Raw genomic sequence first — 16,490 nt, forward strand, 5'->3', positions numbered from 1 at the left:
ATTTTCTTCTTGTAATAGTTATACTTTGTGTACTTATATCATGAATATATGTACTTGTATATGAAGTGAAAATTATATCAAACAATAATTATTAATTTCATATAATTTTCACTTGCTGTTGATCTCACATAATGTAAAACATCTTGAAAAACATGTTTTTCTTGCTCTTGACAATATATCAGAATTAATTTATATTCATTTATATATTAGCACTGGCAAAGAAGGTTAGATTTTGATATATATCAAAAGTAGAGAATCGCACTACTATATTTTCATGAATATTTAAATTATACTGTTTAATCCATTTTCAATTATAATTTACTTCATAACTAAGTGAAAAGGGAATAATTTACACAAATCATAGAATAGATTTTGCCAGTTCCATACGTATTTTAGTTGAATGTCGATATCATGTTACAAATGCAAATGAAGACAGACACCTGGCTATCAAGGTAATGCTGAAAGGAATGAAAATGTAAAATGCATTATTTTTATTAATAAATAATGCATGTTTAACTGACATATTAATTGTAACTTTTAACCATTCTCCAGGTTTTTTGTATTTAATTTAATGGATAGGAATAAGAAAAAAGACACCTCAAAAGACAAAATTACTGTAGTTTTTTTTTAATAAAAATACTTTTATTATTGTTTTGTTTTGCTATAGCAAAAATAACCAGACATTAAACAATGATGCCGATTCCTTTTCAGTATGTACTAAAAGCATACAATTTCATATTACTTAATCACAAAAAATTTCATGTTCACATTGCAAAAGTGTCCAACACAAAATAATGAACATGTCTGTGAAACAAAGAAGTGCTATATAACAGAATTCTCTTTCTGAGCGTGAGCTGATACGTGCCCTCTCAGGGTACTTAGATATGAAAAAGACTTCCCACAAGTCACACAGCAGAACAGTTTCTTCCCAGTGTGAATTGATAAATGACATTTTAGGGTATTCGAACATGAAAAGCTTTTGTCACAAATTTTACATGAAAATGGTTTCTCCTGAGTATGTACATGTAAATGGTTCTTCAGGTTACCTGAATGTGAAAAACGTTTCCCACAAGTTTTACAACAAAATGGTTTCTCTCCAGTGTGAACTAATAAATGGCATTTCAAGTTACTTGAACTTGAAAAACGTTTGTCACAAATTTCACATGAAAATGGTTTCTCCTGAGTGTGTACATACAAATGGCTTTTCAGATGACTCGATTGTGAAAAAGCTTTCCCACAAGTTTCACACAAAAATGTTTTTTTTTTCAGAGTGTGAACTGATGAATGTTTCTGCAATTCACATGATCGTGGGAATGACTTCCCACAAGTTTCACAACAAAATGGTTTCTCTCCAGTGTGAACTAATAAATGGCATTTCAAGTTACTTGGATGTGAAAAATTTTTGCCACAAATTTCACATGAAAATGGTTTCTTCTGAGTGTGTACAGATGAATGGCGTTTCAGATGACTCGATTGTGAAAAAGCTTTCCCACAAGTTTCACAACAAAATGGTTTCTCTCCAGTGTGAACTAATAAATGGCATTTCAAGTTCCTTGAATTTGAAAAACCTTTGCCACAAATTTCACATGAAAATGGTTTCTCCTGAGTATGTACATACAAATGGCATTTCAGATGACTTGATTGTGAAAATGCTTTCCCACAAGTTTCACAACAAAATGGTTTCTCTCCAGTGTGAACTAATAAATGGCATTTCAAGTTCCTTGAATTTGAAAAACTTTTGCCACAAATTTCACATGAAAATCGTTTCTCCTGAGTGTGAACTAATAAATGTCTTTTGAGAGAACTTGAATGTGAAAAAAATTTTGCACAAATTTCACATACATATGGTTTTTCCTGAGAGTTAGTTAACAAAATTCTCTGGTCTGATTGTGGAGATGAGTTCTCATGAGTTTCCAAAGGAAATGGTTTCTCCTGCATGTGAATTAAAACATGTTTCTTCAAGTGTCCTGACTGAGAAAATAACTTCCCACACATTTTACATGAGAATACCTTTCCTTGAGTGTGAACTACTGAATGTCTTTTCAGTTTATTTGAATGTGAAAAGGACTTGCCACAAATTTCACATGTATATGATTTCTTCTGAGCATGCACTAATAAATGCAATTTCCAGTTACTTGAATGTGAAAAAACTTTGCCACAAATATCACATGGAAATTGTTTTACCTGTGTGTGAACTAATGAATGCCTTTTCAGGTGACCTGCTCCTGAAAACCATTTTCCACATGTTTCACACTTTAATGTGCTCCTTCCTGGGTATACCATTTCTGCCGAGTAAAACTTGCTTCTGTGAGAGTAACATCAACTATAGCAAATTTATTGAATTGAAAGAACTTCAACATCTGCTGAACAGTTTTTTGTTATATTGATTTCCTTTTTGTTCTTTAATGAGAGTGAATATTCCTATATCCAACTGTTCAGCAGTTTTTTTTCCCTTGCATGATATTTACACTTACTTTAGTTTCCATAATGCTAAGAATTGTAATTTTGTCACTTACTTCAGAATTTCCATTTGGTAAAATAAAAAATAATAATAATAATTTGAACTTTCTTGTTATTACATTGACCTTGCTCTTCTTTTTTCATGGACTGCCTATTTCCATTCAGCCTATTTTCATTTAATTTCTTCCTAAGAAAATTAGACAAATTATTATAAATAGTTGTAGCACAGAAAATTACCTATAGTGAAATGAATCTAGTCATAGTAAGTGCTTTGTATTTTAAATAAACACTGAGCATATAATACAATGTGTAGATTGGGTTAACAATATTCGTCCTATAAATTGTTCCCTTTGGAATAACCAATTTTGGTAAAGCTAAGTGATTATGATTATGCAGAAAAATATATTGCTGGCTTCATCACAAAGCATGTAAAGAGCAGATGAGTTTCCAGTACTCAATAATGTTGCTCTGTAGTGTTTCAATTTTCCCATCCCTTAATTTTTCATCTCTCATTCCCTTTAATATACAAATTTTAATCAAAGCAATGCATTTTAATATAACTTTATTCATAGGAAGTGTTTAATATCAATGTAAAGTTTTACTTTATAACAACAAAAATTAATTTCAAATAGGTTTAATTTTGTAATTAAAAATTATTTTATGCTTATGCTGTGTAGCTCTGTAGTAATGCCCATAGTACACTACACAGCTGAATGAAAGGCTACTATACAATCAATTACAGTTACCAAGGAGACAATTTTTTTAGTTAACATCTAATCATTAGCTAATCTTTGACTCAGAAAGTATGGTTTTTTCTTTTCAAAATCTCCAGTTTCTCAATCCACAAAAAAAATCATTATTTCAATTACAATACCAGTTAAGGTTAATGAAATGAATGGTGTCAGTCATCTACCACACCCTCATCAGCAGTAAGTCTATAAATCTTCAGTAGCCAATGCAGCCATTTGATTGGTTCTCATGCTAAGTATAGAGCATGAGAACCAATCGATTTCCAAAATTACTGGCTAGAAGAGGTCTGCCTGGAGAAAAATATAAAAAATTCTGATATTTATTGAATGATATAATCATGTAATCACAAGAAAGATATTTATTTAACCAAATATTTCGGTCTGGAAATAGCAGACCATTGTCAGTGGTATTACAAGAATAGTTTAAAAAATACAAGCTAGAATACTAACAATAGATCATTAAAATTAGAACACGCCACGTGATGTTATATCAGTAAGTATGATATTTATTTGGTTAAATAAATATCTTTCTTGTGATTACGTGATTATATCATTCAGTCTTATGTCGCAAGTATCCTTGAAACAACAAATTCTGATATTTATTGAACTTAATAATTTCAGATAATATAACAATTTGGATAGGTTTGTATTTTGCAATATTAAATATTATTCTTAGTTTTATTTTACTATATATGTATGATACTGAGGCAAACTGGCAGGAAACAATTTTCAATAGAAACATTTGCACGCAACATTTAGAAGAGGTAAATTAGTCATCGTTTTCTCACAATCACTTAAAAAAAAATTATCTCATCCAATATTTTAAACTACTACATCATCCACTTTTAATCCTTCAATCCTCTAAGAAGGAATGGAATCATATTTTAACCAAATGAAATGTTCTAATAAAGAAATGATTAAAATGGTTTATGTCATCTGTATTGGCCATCTAACCAATAATGAAAGAATTTTGTGCACTCTTCCTTATATTGTAGTACTAGTCAACTCATTGTGTAGTTTCCTTTTTTCCTGTACTGTCACTTTCCTAAATTAAACTTTATATTTTAAGTGCAATATTTTATTATAACCTCTTTTTGTATTGTATCATATCATATAAAAAAAGATTATTTTTTTATATGATATGATACTGTCTGTCATTTTCGTAAGTTTACTTTAGAAGCTGGTCACTGAAGATTGACTCTTAAATTACAAGTTTCATAGGATTTTATCATGAACAATTAGTAAAAATTCAACAGAATGCATGAATTACTGTCTCTAGCATTTTTTAACAAAAGAATAGGATAGGCAAAGCATAAAATAAAATTTACTTTAGCAGCATGCAGCTAAAAATAATAAATTAGTAACTTTTTTAAAGTTAAAATGCCTATAACTGTACAGAAAACAGCAGCAATGGTCTATAAAGCAACATAAATCTAGATAGAATATAACCAATATTTCTGCACTTGACATTTGACCAATGCTGTTTTATGTACAGCTGCTTTCTTTCTTGTTACATATTTTACTTTTTTTTCTAACTTCCAACAATTTCCAACTTAAAGGAATAATTAATTGGTATTTTAACTGATGCTAATTAAGCATGATGCATAGTAATTTAAAGCATAGCAGTAGTAATCTTGTAGAAGAGTAACATGAAATCAAACATTTACTATGTGACCCTTACAAGGTTATGTCTAGGGAAGATGCACATCAGACCACACTGCTTTAATCATCAATCACATACTGTACCACTATCCCCTATCTACACACTGTTCACTGCTCACAAGAAGTATTTCTGCTTGTTGAGCATGTTCTTTGGCCAATTTTTCTGTTTGTAAGAATAAAAATAAACGTTTTCAGAAGGGGAAAAAGCCAGCTACATAAGTGTGAGATCACTAACTCACCTTCAACTGAAAAAGTTGAAGGAGAGTAAAAATCCCATATAAAAATCCCTCTCATGAAAAGGACTGAACTTGGGTCTTCAAAAGCACAATGTCCTATAAAGCACTTATAACACAAACTGTTATTATGCACCTGTATTTGACTGATGCTGTGATATGTACTGCTGATGTACTACTAATTTATCAGATATCTCATATGCTCATGCATATCTCTTTACAAAATATGTGGAAACTAAATTTTCATGTGTATATACATTTCTTTTATTATTAATTCTGCTTATTCATAAAAGCTTCGGTCTGAGAGTGCATTTTGCAAAGAAGCAGCTGAAGGTAAATTAAGCCCTGCTTACTTCAATCAATGAGTAATATGTAGTTGACATTAGATTTTTATAAATAATATCACAGCAAGTCATATACAAGAATGGCAATATTTGGAACTGATATTTGAAATTTATGAAGACTCAACAAGTAGTACAAGTAATAATTTTAATATAACAGTGCTCAACAAAATTAACCAAACTTTCTGCACTCTAGAAAAGTCTCATTCATGATGGACATGTATATACTAATGCCAAATCTAGTCACCATCAAAATAGAGTGAAGGTGAAACTATTGCAGAGTGCAAACACAATGTCTCATTTTTAGCTTGACTGAACATCTGATCGGCTAATACACCTCAAGTGCTATAGTACACCCACAGATTCTAGACCCTTCGACACTTCTGCACTTGTCAACAGAAGGAGAATCCATTCCAATAATAGGGTAATCAATCCGTATTGTGGGATGAGTTATTATTACATGTTGGAAAATTAACTTCTCTTTTATGATCATTGTAGTTTTTAAAAGTGGTAACTATTTTCCTTGTATAACAGTTGGAAAATTTTACCTATAAAGCATGGGATTTTGCGTGTTGGCGACCAATTCGTACGTCCTTCATTTCTTTCTCCCCTTCAGCATGAATCGACTATTCTTGGCAAGTCTCCAAGCGAAGATCTGTAATGCATGGACATACTATACTGCTGATTATCAATTCAATCAGCACTAGCACATTTCCATCCAGTGTCTGAACAAATGCTACAAGTGTAACAGCACAGAGTATCAAGTAACCACCTGTCTGTTGTTTACCTTTGCTGAATGTGTGGAAGCCACAATGTAACCAATCAAGACAGCCTTCCTCAATAGCAGTGAATCATCAGCTACCCATCTTCATCCATTTCCACATCATTTACTACCTCACTATGGCTGATGGCATCCATCTGTCCAGCAACACCATATGTTGAACAATATGAGGACACAACTCTCCCTTTAGTAGCCAGTATTACAGAACAGTGCAACCAGCTCTTAGAACAACTCCACTCTTTTGACACCAATATCATTAACACTCAGTGCAATAAGACCTGTGAATTTTCTTCAGCATCCTGGGTATACTGAAATTCTGGACTTAGGAAACAATATCCTGTTCAATAATCTAATCAAGCATAAAGGATTTATCTTTTCTGAAAATACTGGCATGAAGGATAGCATACTGCAACCCTCCAGTAAATATCAACACTTGGAGATTCAACAACATCTAGAACCCCCCCTTTCTCTGATCTTTGCCAAAGCACTGACACTGTTCAACATGCCTTTTACGAGTATCCTCTTTCTCTGAAGAAAATGGAGGAGGCTTGGCATGTACTTTGCATTTCCTCCTTTCACAAGAACAATCTGTCCACTCCAGTTCCCTCCCAATTAACAGTTAAGGACTCCTTACGCTTATCATCGATGAATTATAATACTAGTAATTATACAAGAGTAATACAATTATACACCAGTAATCTACCAACATGGCTGGAAGTACAGGAAATCATCTGCAAATTCAATGACTCAGTATGACTCTTCTCACAGTTGCAGAAAGCAGCCCTGGACAATAACAACTTAGATTAAATGGTGCATTCCACCCACTCCGTGATCTATCAAGAACAAGTCCATCATTTTTTTTTTTTATATATTATTGTGAAAATCCAGAAATTTCACATCTTTGAACTACAGATGATTCTTGAATCACCTGTAGTTCAAAGATGTGAAATTTCAAAGATGTAGTTCAAAGATGTGAACCCAGGCAGTGAAGGCCCACTGGAGATGATTGACTCTAGAAGCAGCTGATCGCCTCCATGGTCCAGTCCATCTTGAAGATGAATGTGGTGAAAAAATAAAGATAGCAATAGCAGTGAGAAATATGAAAACTATGAGTAAGGCCTATTCTTCTTCTTCCCACCCTCTCCTATCACTTCTTGTTCTTTCCATTATTCCTACCTCTCCTACTCTTCCATCTTTTCCTTTCCCAACTTCCTTTATATTATCTTCCAGGGCACTCTTGCCACTTTTATTTCAATATGCAGATAATGTGATTTTTTACTTTTTTCACCAAATCTCCAGTACCTTCAAGATGGAAAGTCATCATAGTTTAGATACTTCTTTGAGATGGCAAGTAGTGGATGATTTGAAACTGCGCAGTTGCAGGTGAAAGGGAACATTGGCTTAATGTGTCACATAAAGGCAATGTGCCCCCCCCCCCTTCACATGCAACAATATAGACTCTCAGCACCATGGACACAATTTAAGGAGAGGAATTATTACAAGAAAAGTTGGATAAGCTTGCCATAGGGCTATGTCCACAAGAACAGTCCTCTCTTGAAGTTGCTGTGGCCATGAATGGAAAATATTTCCAATGAAACTCTGAGAAGAAAAGGTCAATTAAAGTAGATTCTCTGCTAGAAAGCTGAAGATTTGTATCCCATTAGCCACAACCCACTGCAGAGCACAGTGAAACTGTACAAACATGTGACTTTGAGCCCTAACAAAGGGCACAGCTGTGTTCCTTCATCAGTCCTGTTTTAGCCTAGAAATGGTTTCTAAACATTGATCTAGAGAAATGAGAAACAATACTATTTCTCCAACACTGGTATGGAGTGCTACCTCCATAGTAAGGGATGCTTACCATGCAGCATTCTTGTACAGAATAATGATGAATGACCTCTCCCTGCTTCATGTTTTTAATAGGGATACTGTAAATAAGCAGAGGTACTGAGAACAGATTCTCAAATCCTTTACAACTGTGTAGGGGTACTGTTGGCTCACATTTTCTTTTCATTAATGACAATGCTACTGTCCATAGAGCTCCAGTGAGTGGAACAGCATCTTGAAACTGAAAATATTTAACCACTGATGCTGCCAGTATGATCACCAGACTTAAACATGTGGGACTAGCTTGGGTGTCATGAGTGACAGCCACCACTTTAGTCACTTGGTGAGTTAAAGTCTAAAAGAATGGAATTTGTTGCCACAGAATATTATAGACAACCATACATAAGGCATGGCTCACCACCACTACCATTAGGCCAATTTAACTATTTGGAGGGTTTAACCTAACCATTTAACCTTTGCCATATGGATGTCATGTGACCATTTTGAGCATACTATGACTTTTGTAATGCGAGCTTGACACTATACATCCCTATGTGATGTCCCTTATTACTATTATTATTAAGAGAGATCTCCAGGGAGTCAGGAACTCATCGAGGGAGGTCATACTATTTGCACCAACTACCATACCTATTCTTGAGTTCATTCATGCTACTTGCACACACAACATTCAAAGGCAATCTATTCCAATCTTGCACTACCCCATGAGAGAAAAATCTAACCCTAACCAGCTTCTTGACAGCATACATTCTCAACTTCGATGGATGCCCTTACATCCTTTCCCCACCCTCCATCCAATTAAAAATTCAGAAATTCCATCTACTAAGATTCTGTATAACCCTTCCAGAAGTTTGTAACTCTCAATCGTATCACCCTTATTTCTCCTGTTTGCAAGTGTCTGAAGCCTACATATTCTCAATCTGTCTTCATAATCAGTATTCCACAATCCCGATACTGTTTTTGAAATTCTCCTTTGAACTCGCTCCACTGTATCATTATCACCACAGAGACCAGACCTGTGCAATAGTCCAAGTGAAGGTTTATCAAGGCCTTGTAAAATGACTTCCTTATCTTCACATGATATCCTCATTTTCAACTTTAGTAAGTTCACTGATTTTTTTAGCTATGACCAATTTCATTATTTACTCTAAACACTACTGAATTTCAGTACTTTTCCATTACAATTCGTTAATCTTCTTGTTCTATAAATTTATTTTTATTTGTTAGTGAACTCCTTGATGCTTTTATCGTTTTCATCTTCAAATCTTAAATGTGTCCAAATCTGTATTCAAGCAAAATGTGAACAGACTCCTCCTTTCTTCCATTTCTCTTGCCCACACACACAGTACTAGTGTTCTATATGTATTGTGGCCTTTCCCGTGTGGATCAGATATTAAAAAAAAAAAAAAGGCGATGACTTCAAATCGTTTGTTTTTAATAATTCCTCCGATTTACTTCTAATATTTCGTAGATCTCCTTTAATAGCTTTTAGATCTTCAATCTCATCCCTTAAGAGTTTCCTCATGTCTACGTAACGACGTTTAGCCCATAAGCAGCTTTAGCTTCTTTTATGAGACATTACGTGCACCTCTACATTAAATACGTGAACCTCTTCGGAGTCAGGGAACTCATCAAGAGAAGGCACCATACAGCCCACTGTGTAATCTATTTTTCAATAATTCCAGTACATTTGTAGCATTTTCATTTTACTTTTTCATTATTTTACATTTTTCGAAAGTTAGACGGTGTAATGCCGATACACTTGGAATGACAATATTCGCTTCCTTCGAAAGAATATTGCAATGTAACTTTTGTTAATCTTACCTTTGCAGCTTACAGTTGCCATGACTAAATTATTACTCAGGTACTAGTTTAGTGAATTTGCGGCCTTCACAGCACCTAGAATCGAAGGGTTATGTATTGCTTTGATGGATACAATTTTTGTTCTTCTAGTACAGCTACATCAAAATGTTCGATAAGGAAATGCAGAGACAATAAAGTTGTTTGTTTTTGATTCTTTTTTTTTTTTTTTTTTTTTTTTTTTACACAGACAATACGTTTTATCTTTACATTTTATTTTAACCTCATTTTCATTTACATATACAGTACTTACATTTCACCACGAAGACACGCACAAAAACAGATTACACTATTAGAATGTACCGTGCTCCCCTGGCGCCTCGCTACTCAAGCACACTATTAGAATGTACCGTGCTCCCCTGCCGCCTCGCTACTCAAGCAACGAGCGTAAGAAGATGCTTCTGAAGAAATCCATAACGATAACATCATTGACCAGAAGGGTGAAGCGCGATGCTTTTTTTTTTATTCCCCGTTGTCTGATAGGAACGAATTGAAGAGGAAATATTTATGAGCTGTAAGGTCGCCCTGGGGGGGGGGGAGGAGCACGGAGATTACTCGTCGTTGCTAGTATAGTTCGCCCACCGTTTCCAGGTCCCTGCTTCGCGTGTTTCCAAGAATAGTCGATTCATGCTGAAGGGGAGAAAAAAAATGAAGGACGTGCGAATTGGTCGCCAACACGCGAAATCACGTGCTTTATAGGTAAAATTTTCCAACTGTTATACAAGCAACATAGTTAACTACAATAATCATAAAAGAGAAGTTAATTTTCCGACCGGTAATAATAAACAACTCATCCCACTATACGGACTGATTACCCTATTATCGGAATGGATTCTTCTTTTTCTGAGATGCGCAGAAGTGTCGAGGGACCTCAAATCGGTGGGCGAACTATATTTAGGATGGCTTTTGGCCTCTTGTGTTTGAAAAGGTCTGTTTTGTTGTAGCTTGCAGCATGTTTCACTAGTTCGTTGGGGGTGTGTAGAGATTTTTAAGAAGAATTTTGCTACTATAGATTGCAGGAAGTAGATGTAAAGGATGTTTGTATCTCTATGCAGTTGGACGTTTCTTACAAACCATGTTGCTTCTAGGATCATGAGCAAACACTTGTTTTGCACTCTCTATAGCTTGAGGATGTCAGTTTTGGATGTGTGGCTCCAGGCTGGAGATGCATATGTAGCTATGGTGCGGATCGTCAGCTGGTAGAGTGGTACTTTGATTCTGGTATTTACCTTGCTGTTCGTGTTTATTAGAGGGTAAAATTGTGCGCTGGCTTTAGATGCCTTAGCGCATGAGGCTTTCATGTGTCGGTTAAAGGTTAATATTTTGTCGAGTATTAGCCCAAGATATTTTGTTTCTGTTTGCCAGGGAATTTTGGTGTTGAATAGGTAAAGGTCTCCGTTGGGAGATACTGGTCTTCGTGTGAAAAGCATCTCAATACTCTTTTTGGGATTCACTTGTAATCACCATTTGGAAAACCATTGTTCTAGTTTTAGTAGATTTTCTTGCAGTTTTTTAGTGACGGGATGTGGCTGTAATAATGCTGTATCATCCGCATAGAATTCTAAGATAGATTACATTGAATTGTGCGGGATGTCAACCATATATATCGAGAATAAGATCGGTGCCAGTAGGGACCCTTGGGGAACTCCCGCTGAGATCCGTCGCTGATTTGAAATTGTTCCATTTATTTTGACTTGTATGTGTCTGTCCTGGAGGTATGATTTAATTAATTGGACTATTCCTGATGGTATGCCCGCTGCGATGAGTTTATGTAGTAATCCGAAGTGCCATATCTTATCAAAAGCTTTTGCTATGTCAAGGAATATTGCTCCAGTGTGTTGATGTCAATTGTAGCCGGTGGTGATGTAAGCAATTAGTCTACGAATTTGTTGAGTAGTACTGTGATGTTGTCAAAAGCCAAACTGTTCCTTTGGAAGGATATTTAACTCGTTTACTGAAGCTTGGAGTTTGGAGTGAATGATTTTTTCGGCAATTTTGCCTAAGTTTCAGATCAGGCTGAAGGGTCGATAGCTTTCAGGCAGGTGTGGATCTTTACCTGGTTTAAGCACTAGGATCACATCTACGACCTTCCAATAGGAGGGAAAATATCTGAATCTGAGCATGGCATTAATTTATTGTGGTGAGATGTACAACTGCTCATCGGGGCAGCGGTTTAATAATTCTATTCTTAATGCCATCAAGACAAGGAGCTTTTTTATTCTTTAGTTTCGTAGATTTCCGCTGGTGAGGTGCAGGTTTGTTGTTGCAGGTATCGGGGAGTTTCAGTACGTATCGGACGGGGGTGGATTTTGTAGATATGATTGATGTACAGGTCCTCATATGCAGCAACACTGTTAATCTAGATTTCTTGCTAACTATTCTCATTTTTCTGCGTCTGTGTGTACGAGGCCCCGGTCTGACATCAGTGGGAGAATATATTTGCTTTTATTTCTTATGTCTTAATATCTTCCAGATGGAGTGTTCGCCAGGTAATATAGAGGCTAGCTTGGCTTCCCATGTTTCGTTCCTGTGAGTTTTAAGTACTTCTCTAACTTCATTGTTTAGCTTGTTCAGGATCTTTTTGTCTTGAGGTGCCCGGGTGTTATGGTGCCTTTTCTTTGCTTTGTTTTTGTCCCTAATTAAATTCATGATGTCGTCAGGTAGTAGATTCGGCTTAAAGATGTTTGTAGTACCGGTGAGCCTTTAAGGCAGTGTTGATTTTCTGGGTCAGATTTTTGACTGCATTTTCAACTTCTTTTTTGCAGCTGATGTGAGGGATTGGTCCAATATGTTCCGGTAGTACTTTTGTTAATTAAATTAAGGGAATATTAGATCCCACATTGTTTTAAAACCGAATAAAAAACTCAAAGATTGGAATCGGAGAGTTTCATGCCGAATATAGTATTGTACTACGTTCTAGGACTACTTGCATTTAGCTCACGCTAGCATTCGCCGATACTTTTATAGTTTTTTATACTATATTCGGTTTTAAAAACAATGTGGAATCTAATATCCCCTTAATTTAATTAATGTTTATATCGCCGAAATGAAGCCTGTTGGCTCTTTATATTTAAGTATATTTAAGTACTTTTGATTGTTTTTTCCATGAGATTAAGAACTGGGGGGAGGCGGCAGTTGTTCTTGCTTTCCCAGCTGGAGCAGGATTTGGTTGTGATCAGATGTAAGCTCGTTTAAAAAGTCTAGGCCATACTGCTGCTTAATATTTTGCAGGAGAGCTATGTCAAGTATGTCAGCTGTGCCGTGCGTTCTGTGATGTGTTGGTTCGATGGGACCTGCCACCACTGCGTAGTTTGAACTGGAGTAGCTAAAGAGAATGTGGCCGTTTCTGTTGGTGGTTTTACTGTTCCATGCAGGGTGTTTCGCATTTCAGTCACCAGAAATGATGACTTGTTCTCTATTGTCCAGGACGGCATCCAGATTTGAATGTAGCAGATTCTTTGATTAAAACTTCCCTAACAGATCTAAAACCTCAGCTGGGGAAGTTTTAGTTTCCCCCAGCTGAGGTTGTGGGTACTTCTGTTCCTGTGAGCTCTAGATTCCTGGTTCAGGGGTTGGTTACAGAGTGGTTATTGATGTAGTTCTTTATGAAAATGGCGGTGCCACAGCCTCTGTAGTTTAGTCTGTCGTTTCTGTGGAGGAGGTATCCTCTAGGCTTGAGGTTGTTGCTGGTCTCAAGTGAGATTCATTCATGAGGATATTGTCTGGGTTGTATTTCACTGTGAATTCCTGGAGTTCCAGAACCTTGTTTTTAAGGCCATTTGCGTTCCACGTGATGATCTGTGGAGAACCTGGGGTGATTTTGTTTCTATGCATTTATGAGAGCTGTCAGGATGGATTGGGTTTCTTGTAGAAATCTTTTTCTGAAGTCCGACGAGGGGCTAGATTTGCGAGAGAGATGTTGTAATTATGGCAGCTAAATTTAGGTGGTATTGTTCCTTTGTGGCCTTTGTTGAGCTGACTATGTCTGCGTATGTCTCCGTCTGCCGTTTGTGGTTTGCTCCGATTAGTGCTTCAGGTTGCGGCAGTTTGTCTTCTGGGGGCGGGTTAAGGAGCTGGGGCTACTGCTACTAGTTTTTGTAGACTGGTAGAGGAGGCAGATCGTCAGTTTTCTGGATGTTGTGTACATCCTTTGAAGTTTTCTGGGTGAGGGCCACTGCAGTTTACACATTAGCCAGGGTGGTTTTTGGCTTGGTGCAGGTGTTTGTGTGGTGGCTCTCACTCAATTTTAAGCACTTATATTCTGCTTTACATAACTTCTCGGCATGACCAAACTTTTGGCACCTGTGGCACTGTCCTGATGAGGCCCTTTTTCTTAGTGGTTCTGGGCTGATTTTTAGCCCGCAAATTGCTATTAGGTCGTAGATGTTTTTGTATGCCTGCTGAGTCTCTACTAAGACGAGTGGCATCGGACGTTTGTCCGCTCTGGTCATTCTGCTGGGCAGAAGGTGTTGATAGCAGTGATCGGCTGCTATGTCTTTTGTAGGTATGTCTTCTGATACTCCACGGAAAACTACCTTCAGGCTCCTCTCCGAGTCGATGGTGAAGGTGTGGAATTGTACACCTTTGGTGTCTAGCTCCTTCGTGAGTTTTCGGTAGTCGATTATAGGGGAGAGTTGGATTTTGATGCCGCCGTCTAGATTCTTAGCTGCTGTGTACGCTATCTGCAGGCTAGCCATGGTGGCCCTTAGTACCGTCTACCTTCTCTTTTCTCTTAGAATAATTGGGGGCACTTTCGCTTTAGTGGAGGCAGGGGAGTCAGAGTTGTGTCCATCTTCGTCCATACCTTCATCCTAAGGTGGCTCTGTAGTCTGTGTTTTGCGCTTTTTCCGCATGTGGGTCTCACCATGGTCCTGGAGGGGAGAAGACCACCAAATCCAATTTTTCCTCTGTGTTGGCAATATCATCGCTTTCGGCATCGTCCCTCGTTGTGGAGTACAGGTTCAAGGAGCTTGGCCATTCCACTTCAGATGTTTTGAGTAGTTTTTTAAGTAGGCTTAGCGCCAGTCCTGAGTCCAGTGTTTCTATCAGGGCGATGGTGTCTATTCCGTTCATTGTTAAGTCCAGTAGGTGTTGATGGGGGGTGGGGGGGATTCGGACCTGACTTGTCCCTTCCTTCCACCAAGTGTAGACTGGCAGTTGAAATCTCCTTCGGGAGGCAGAAAACTACTGACGGACACATGGCGGGGAACAAGAGAGGGCCTGGGAAACTTGCATCAAAAAACCGAAAGCTTACCTTTGCTTGGGCGAGTGTTTATAGGAACACATGCTGTAGAATCTTCAGAATCATAATCCTTGAATATCCGAAAATCGTAATCTTCCTCAATCACTCCGTCTAAATCTTTTAATGCTGACGATACCTTATCTTCGTCTTCATCTATCCTGAAGAAATCAATAAAACCAAATCTGACGTCAATCTTGTGCCACTGCACTATACGGAGGATTATACCACACAACAATCTACGACTATTATTAGAAAGTTAATTTATAGATGATATTCAAAACAATGATATTCGGACAACAGGAGTTACTGAACAGAGTTAAGATAGACAGATTTCAACTGGAAAATGTGGAACATTTCACATATCTTGGATGCCACATGATGCATGACTTGGACCCCAAAAAAAGAGATAAAAATTGGAATTGACAGAGAAACAACTATTTTAAAAGCCGTGGACAAAATATGGAAGAGCCGAGCTATAAAGATGCAACTAAATTGCGCATTGTAGAAACCTGTATCTTCAGCAGCATGCTCTATGGATGCGAGGCCTGGGTACTCCTGAGAGAATCTGAAAGGAGGATATTGGCATTTGAGAGGAAGTGCTATAGAAAGATCTTGAGAATAAGATGGATACAGAAAGTGAACAATGAAGAAATCTACAGACGAATACAACGAAAAGAAAACCTGATCCAGAAAATAATCAAAAGGAAACTACGTCTATTTGGCCATATGTGTAGAATGAATGATGAGAGAAAATTAAAAACGTTGCTGTTTGGAATGATTGAAGGAAATAACAAAAGACGAAGGCAAACAGAGAATGGGCGATGACACCATCAAATGGTGCGGAAACTCTATACGCAAATTGAGTCATCTTGCACAAAACAGAATGCAATGGAAGAATCATATCAAGATGGCAGCAGACACCTATGGACATTGGACCATTAGTTGTTGATGACAATGATTCAATGCAAGAATTTCCTTTCTATAGATGCAATTATTTTGCTTTTTCTCTCACTTCCCAAGCAAAATGTATCCATTGCAATTCTACCACACCACCTTTCTTATAATTCTCACTTCATTTCATATAAATCTAATAATATGCAATTAGATTGCTTATAATATGCATATTGTTGCTTTTAATTAATTGATTATAATAGGTCGGATCTTGAAGATCAATTATTTAGGTGATCGTATAATGGTTTTATCAGTGTTAATTTATTAATATATGTTAAATATAAATATCACAGGTACAACTATGCAGTTGTGAGTACTTATAAACGATTTTGGTGGAATTTCTTAATTCTTATTCATATAGTTGAA

General features: G+C 36.6%; 1 protein-coding gene across 2 annotated transcripts; it reads right to left on the reverse strand.

Annotated features, from left to right (window-relative positions):
• Window positions 1–610: 610 nt before the first annotated feature.
• On the reverse strand, window positions 611–10,353 carry LOC150099290 (uncharacterized). Of its 2 annotated transcripts, none has more exons than XM_090403869.1 (2): window positions 10,185–10,353; window positions 611–2,647 (listed from the first exon to the last, which is right to left on the reverse strand). In XM_090403869.1, exon 2 carries the CDS (start codon window positions 2,281–2,283, stop codon window positions 823–825), a length of 1,461 nt encoding a protein of 486 aa, XP_090259995.1. In that variant the 5' UTR covers window positions 2,284–2,647; window positions 10,185–10,353; the 3' UTR covers window positions 611–822. The 2 variants fall into 2 exon arrangements, with proteins under 2 accessions (XP_090259995.1, XP_090259996.1); XM_090403870.1 differs by lacking the exon at window positions 10,185–10,353 and adding an exon at window positions 9,896–10,098.
• Window positions 10,354–16,490: the final 6,137 nt, after the last annotated feature.

This window comes from Typopeltis vanoorti, chromosome 14 (assembly GCF_054136105.1).
Source record: "Typopeltis vanoorti isolate ZY-2024b chromosome 14, IOZ_Tvanoo_1.0, whole genome shotgun sequence".
NCBI classification, from domain to species: Eukaryota; Metazoa; Arthropoda; class Arachnida; order Uropygi; family Thelyphonidae; genus Typopeltis; species Typopeltis vanoorti.

What these genes read in the sequence shown, in the direction of transcription:
- LOC150099290 (XM_090403869.1), bottom strand. Translation starts at nt 2,283, where the DNA reads ATGGTATACCCAGGAAGGAGCACATTAAAGTGTGAAACATGTGGAAAA.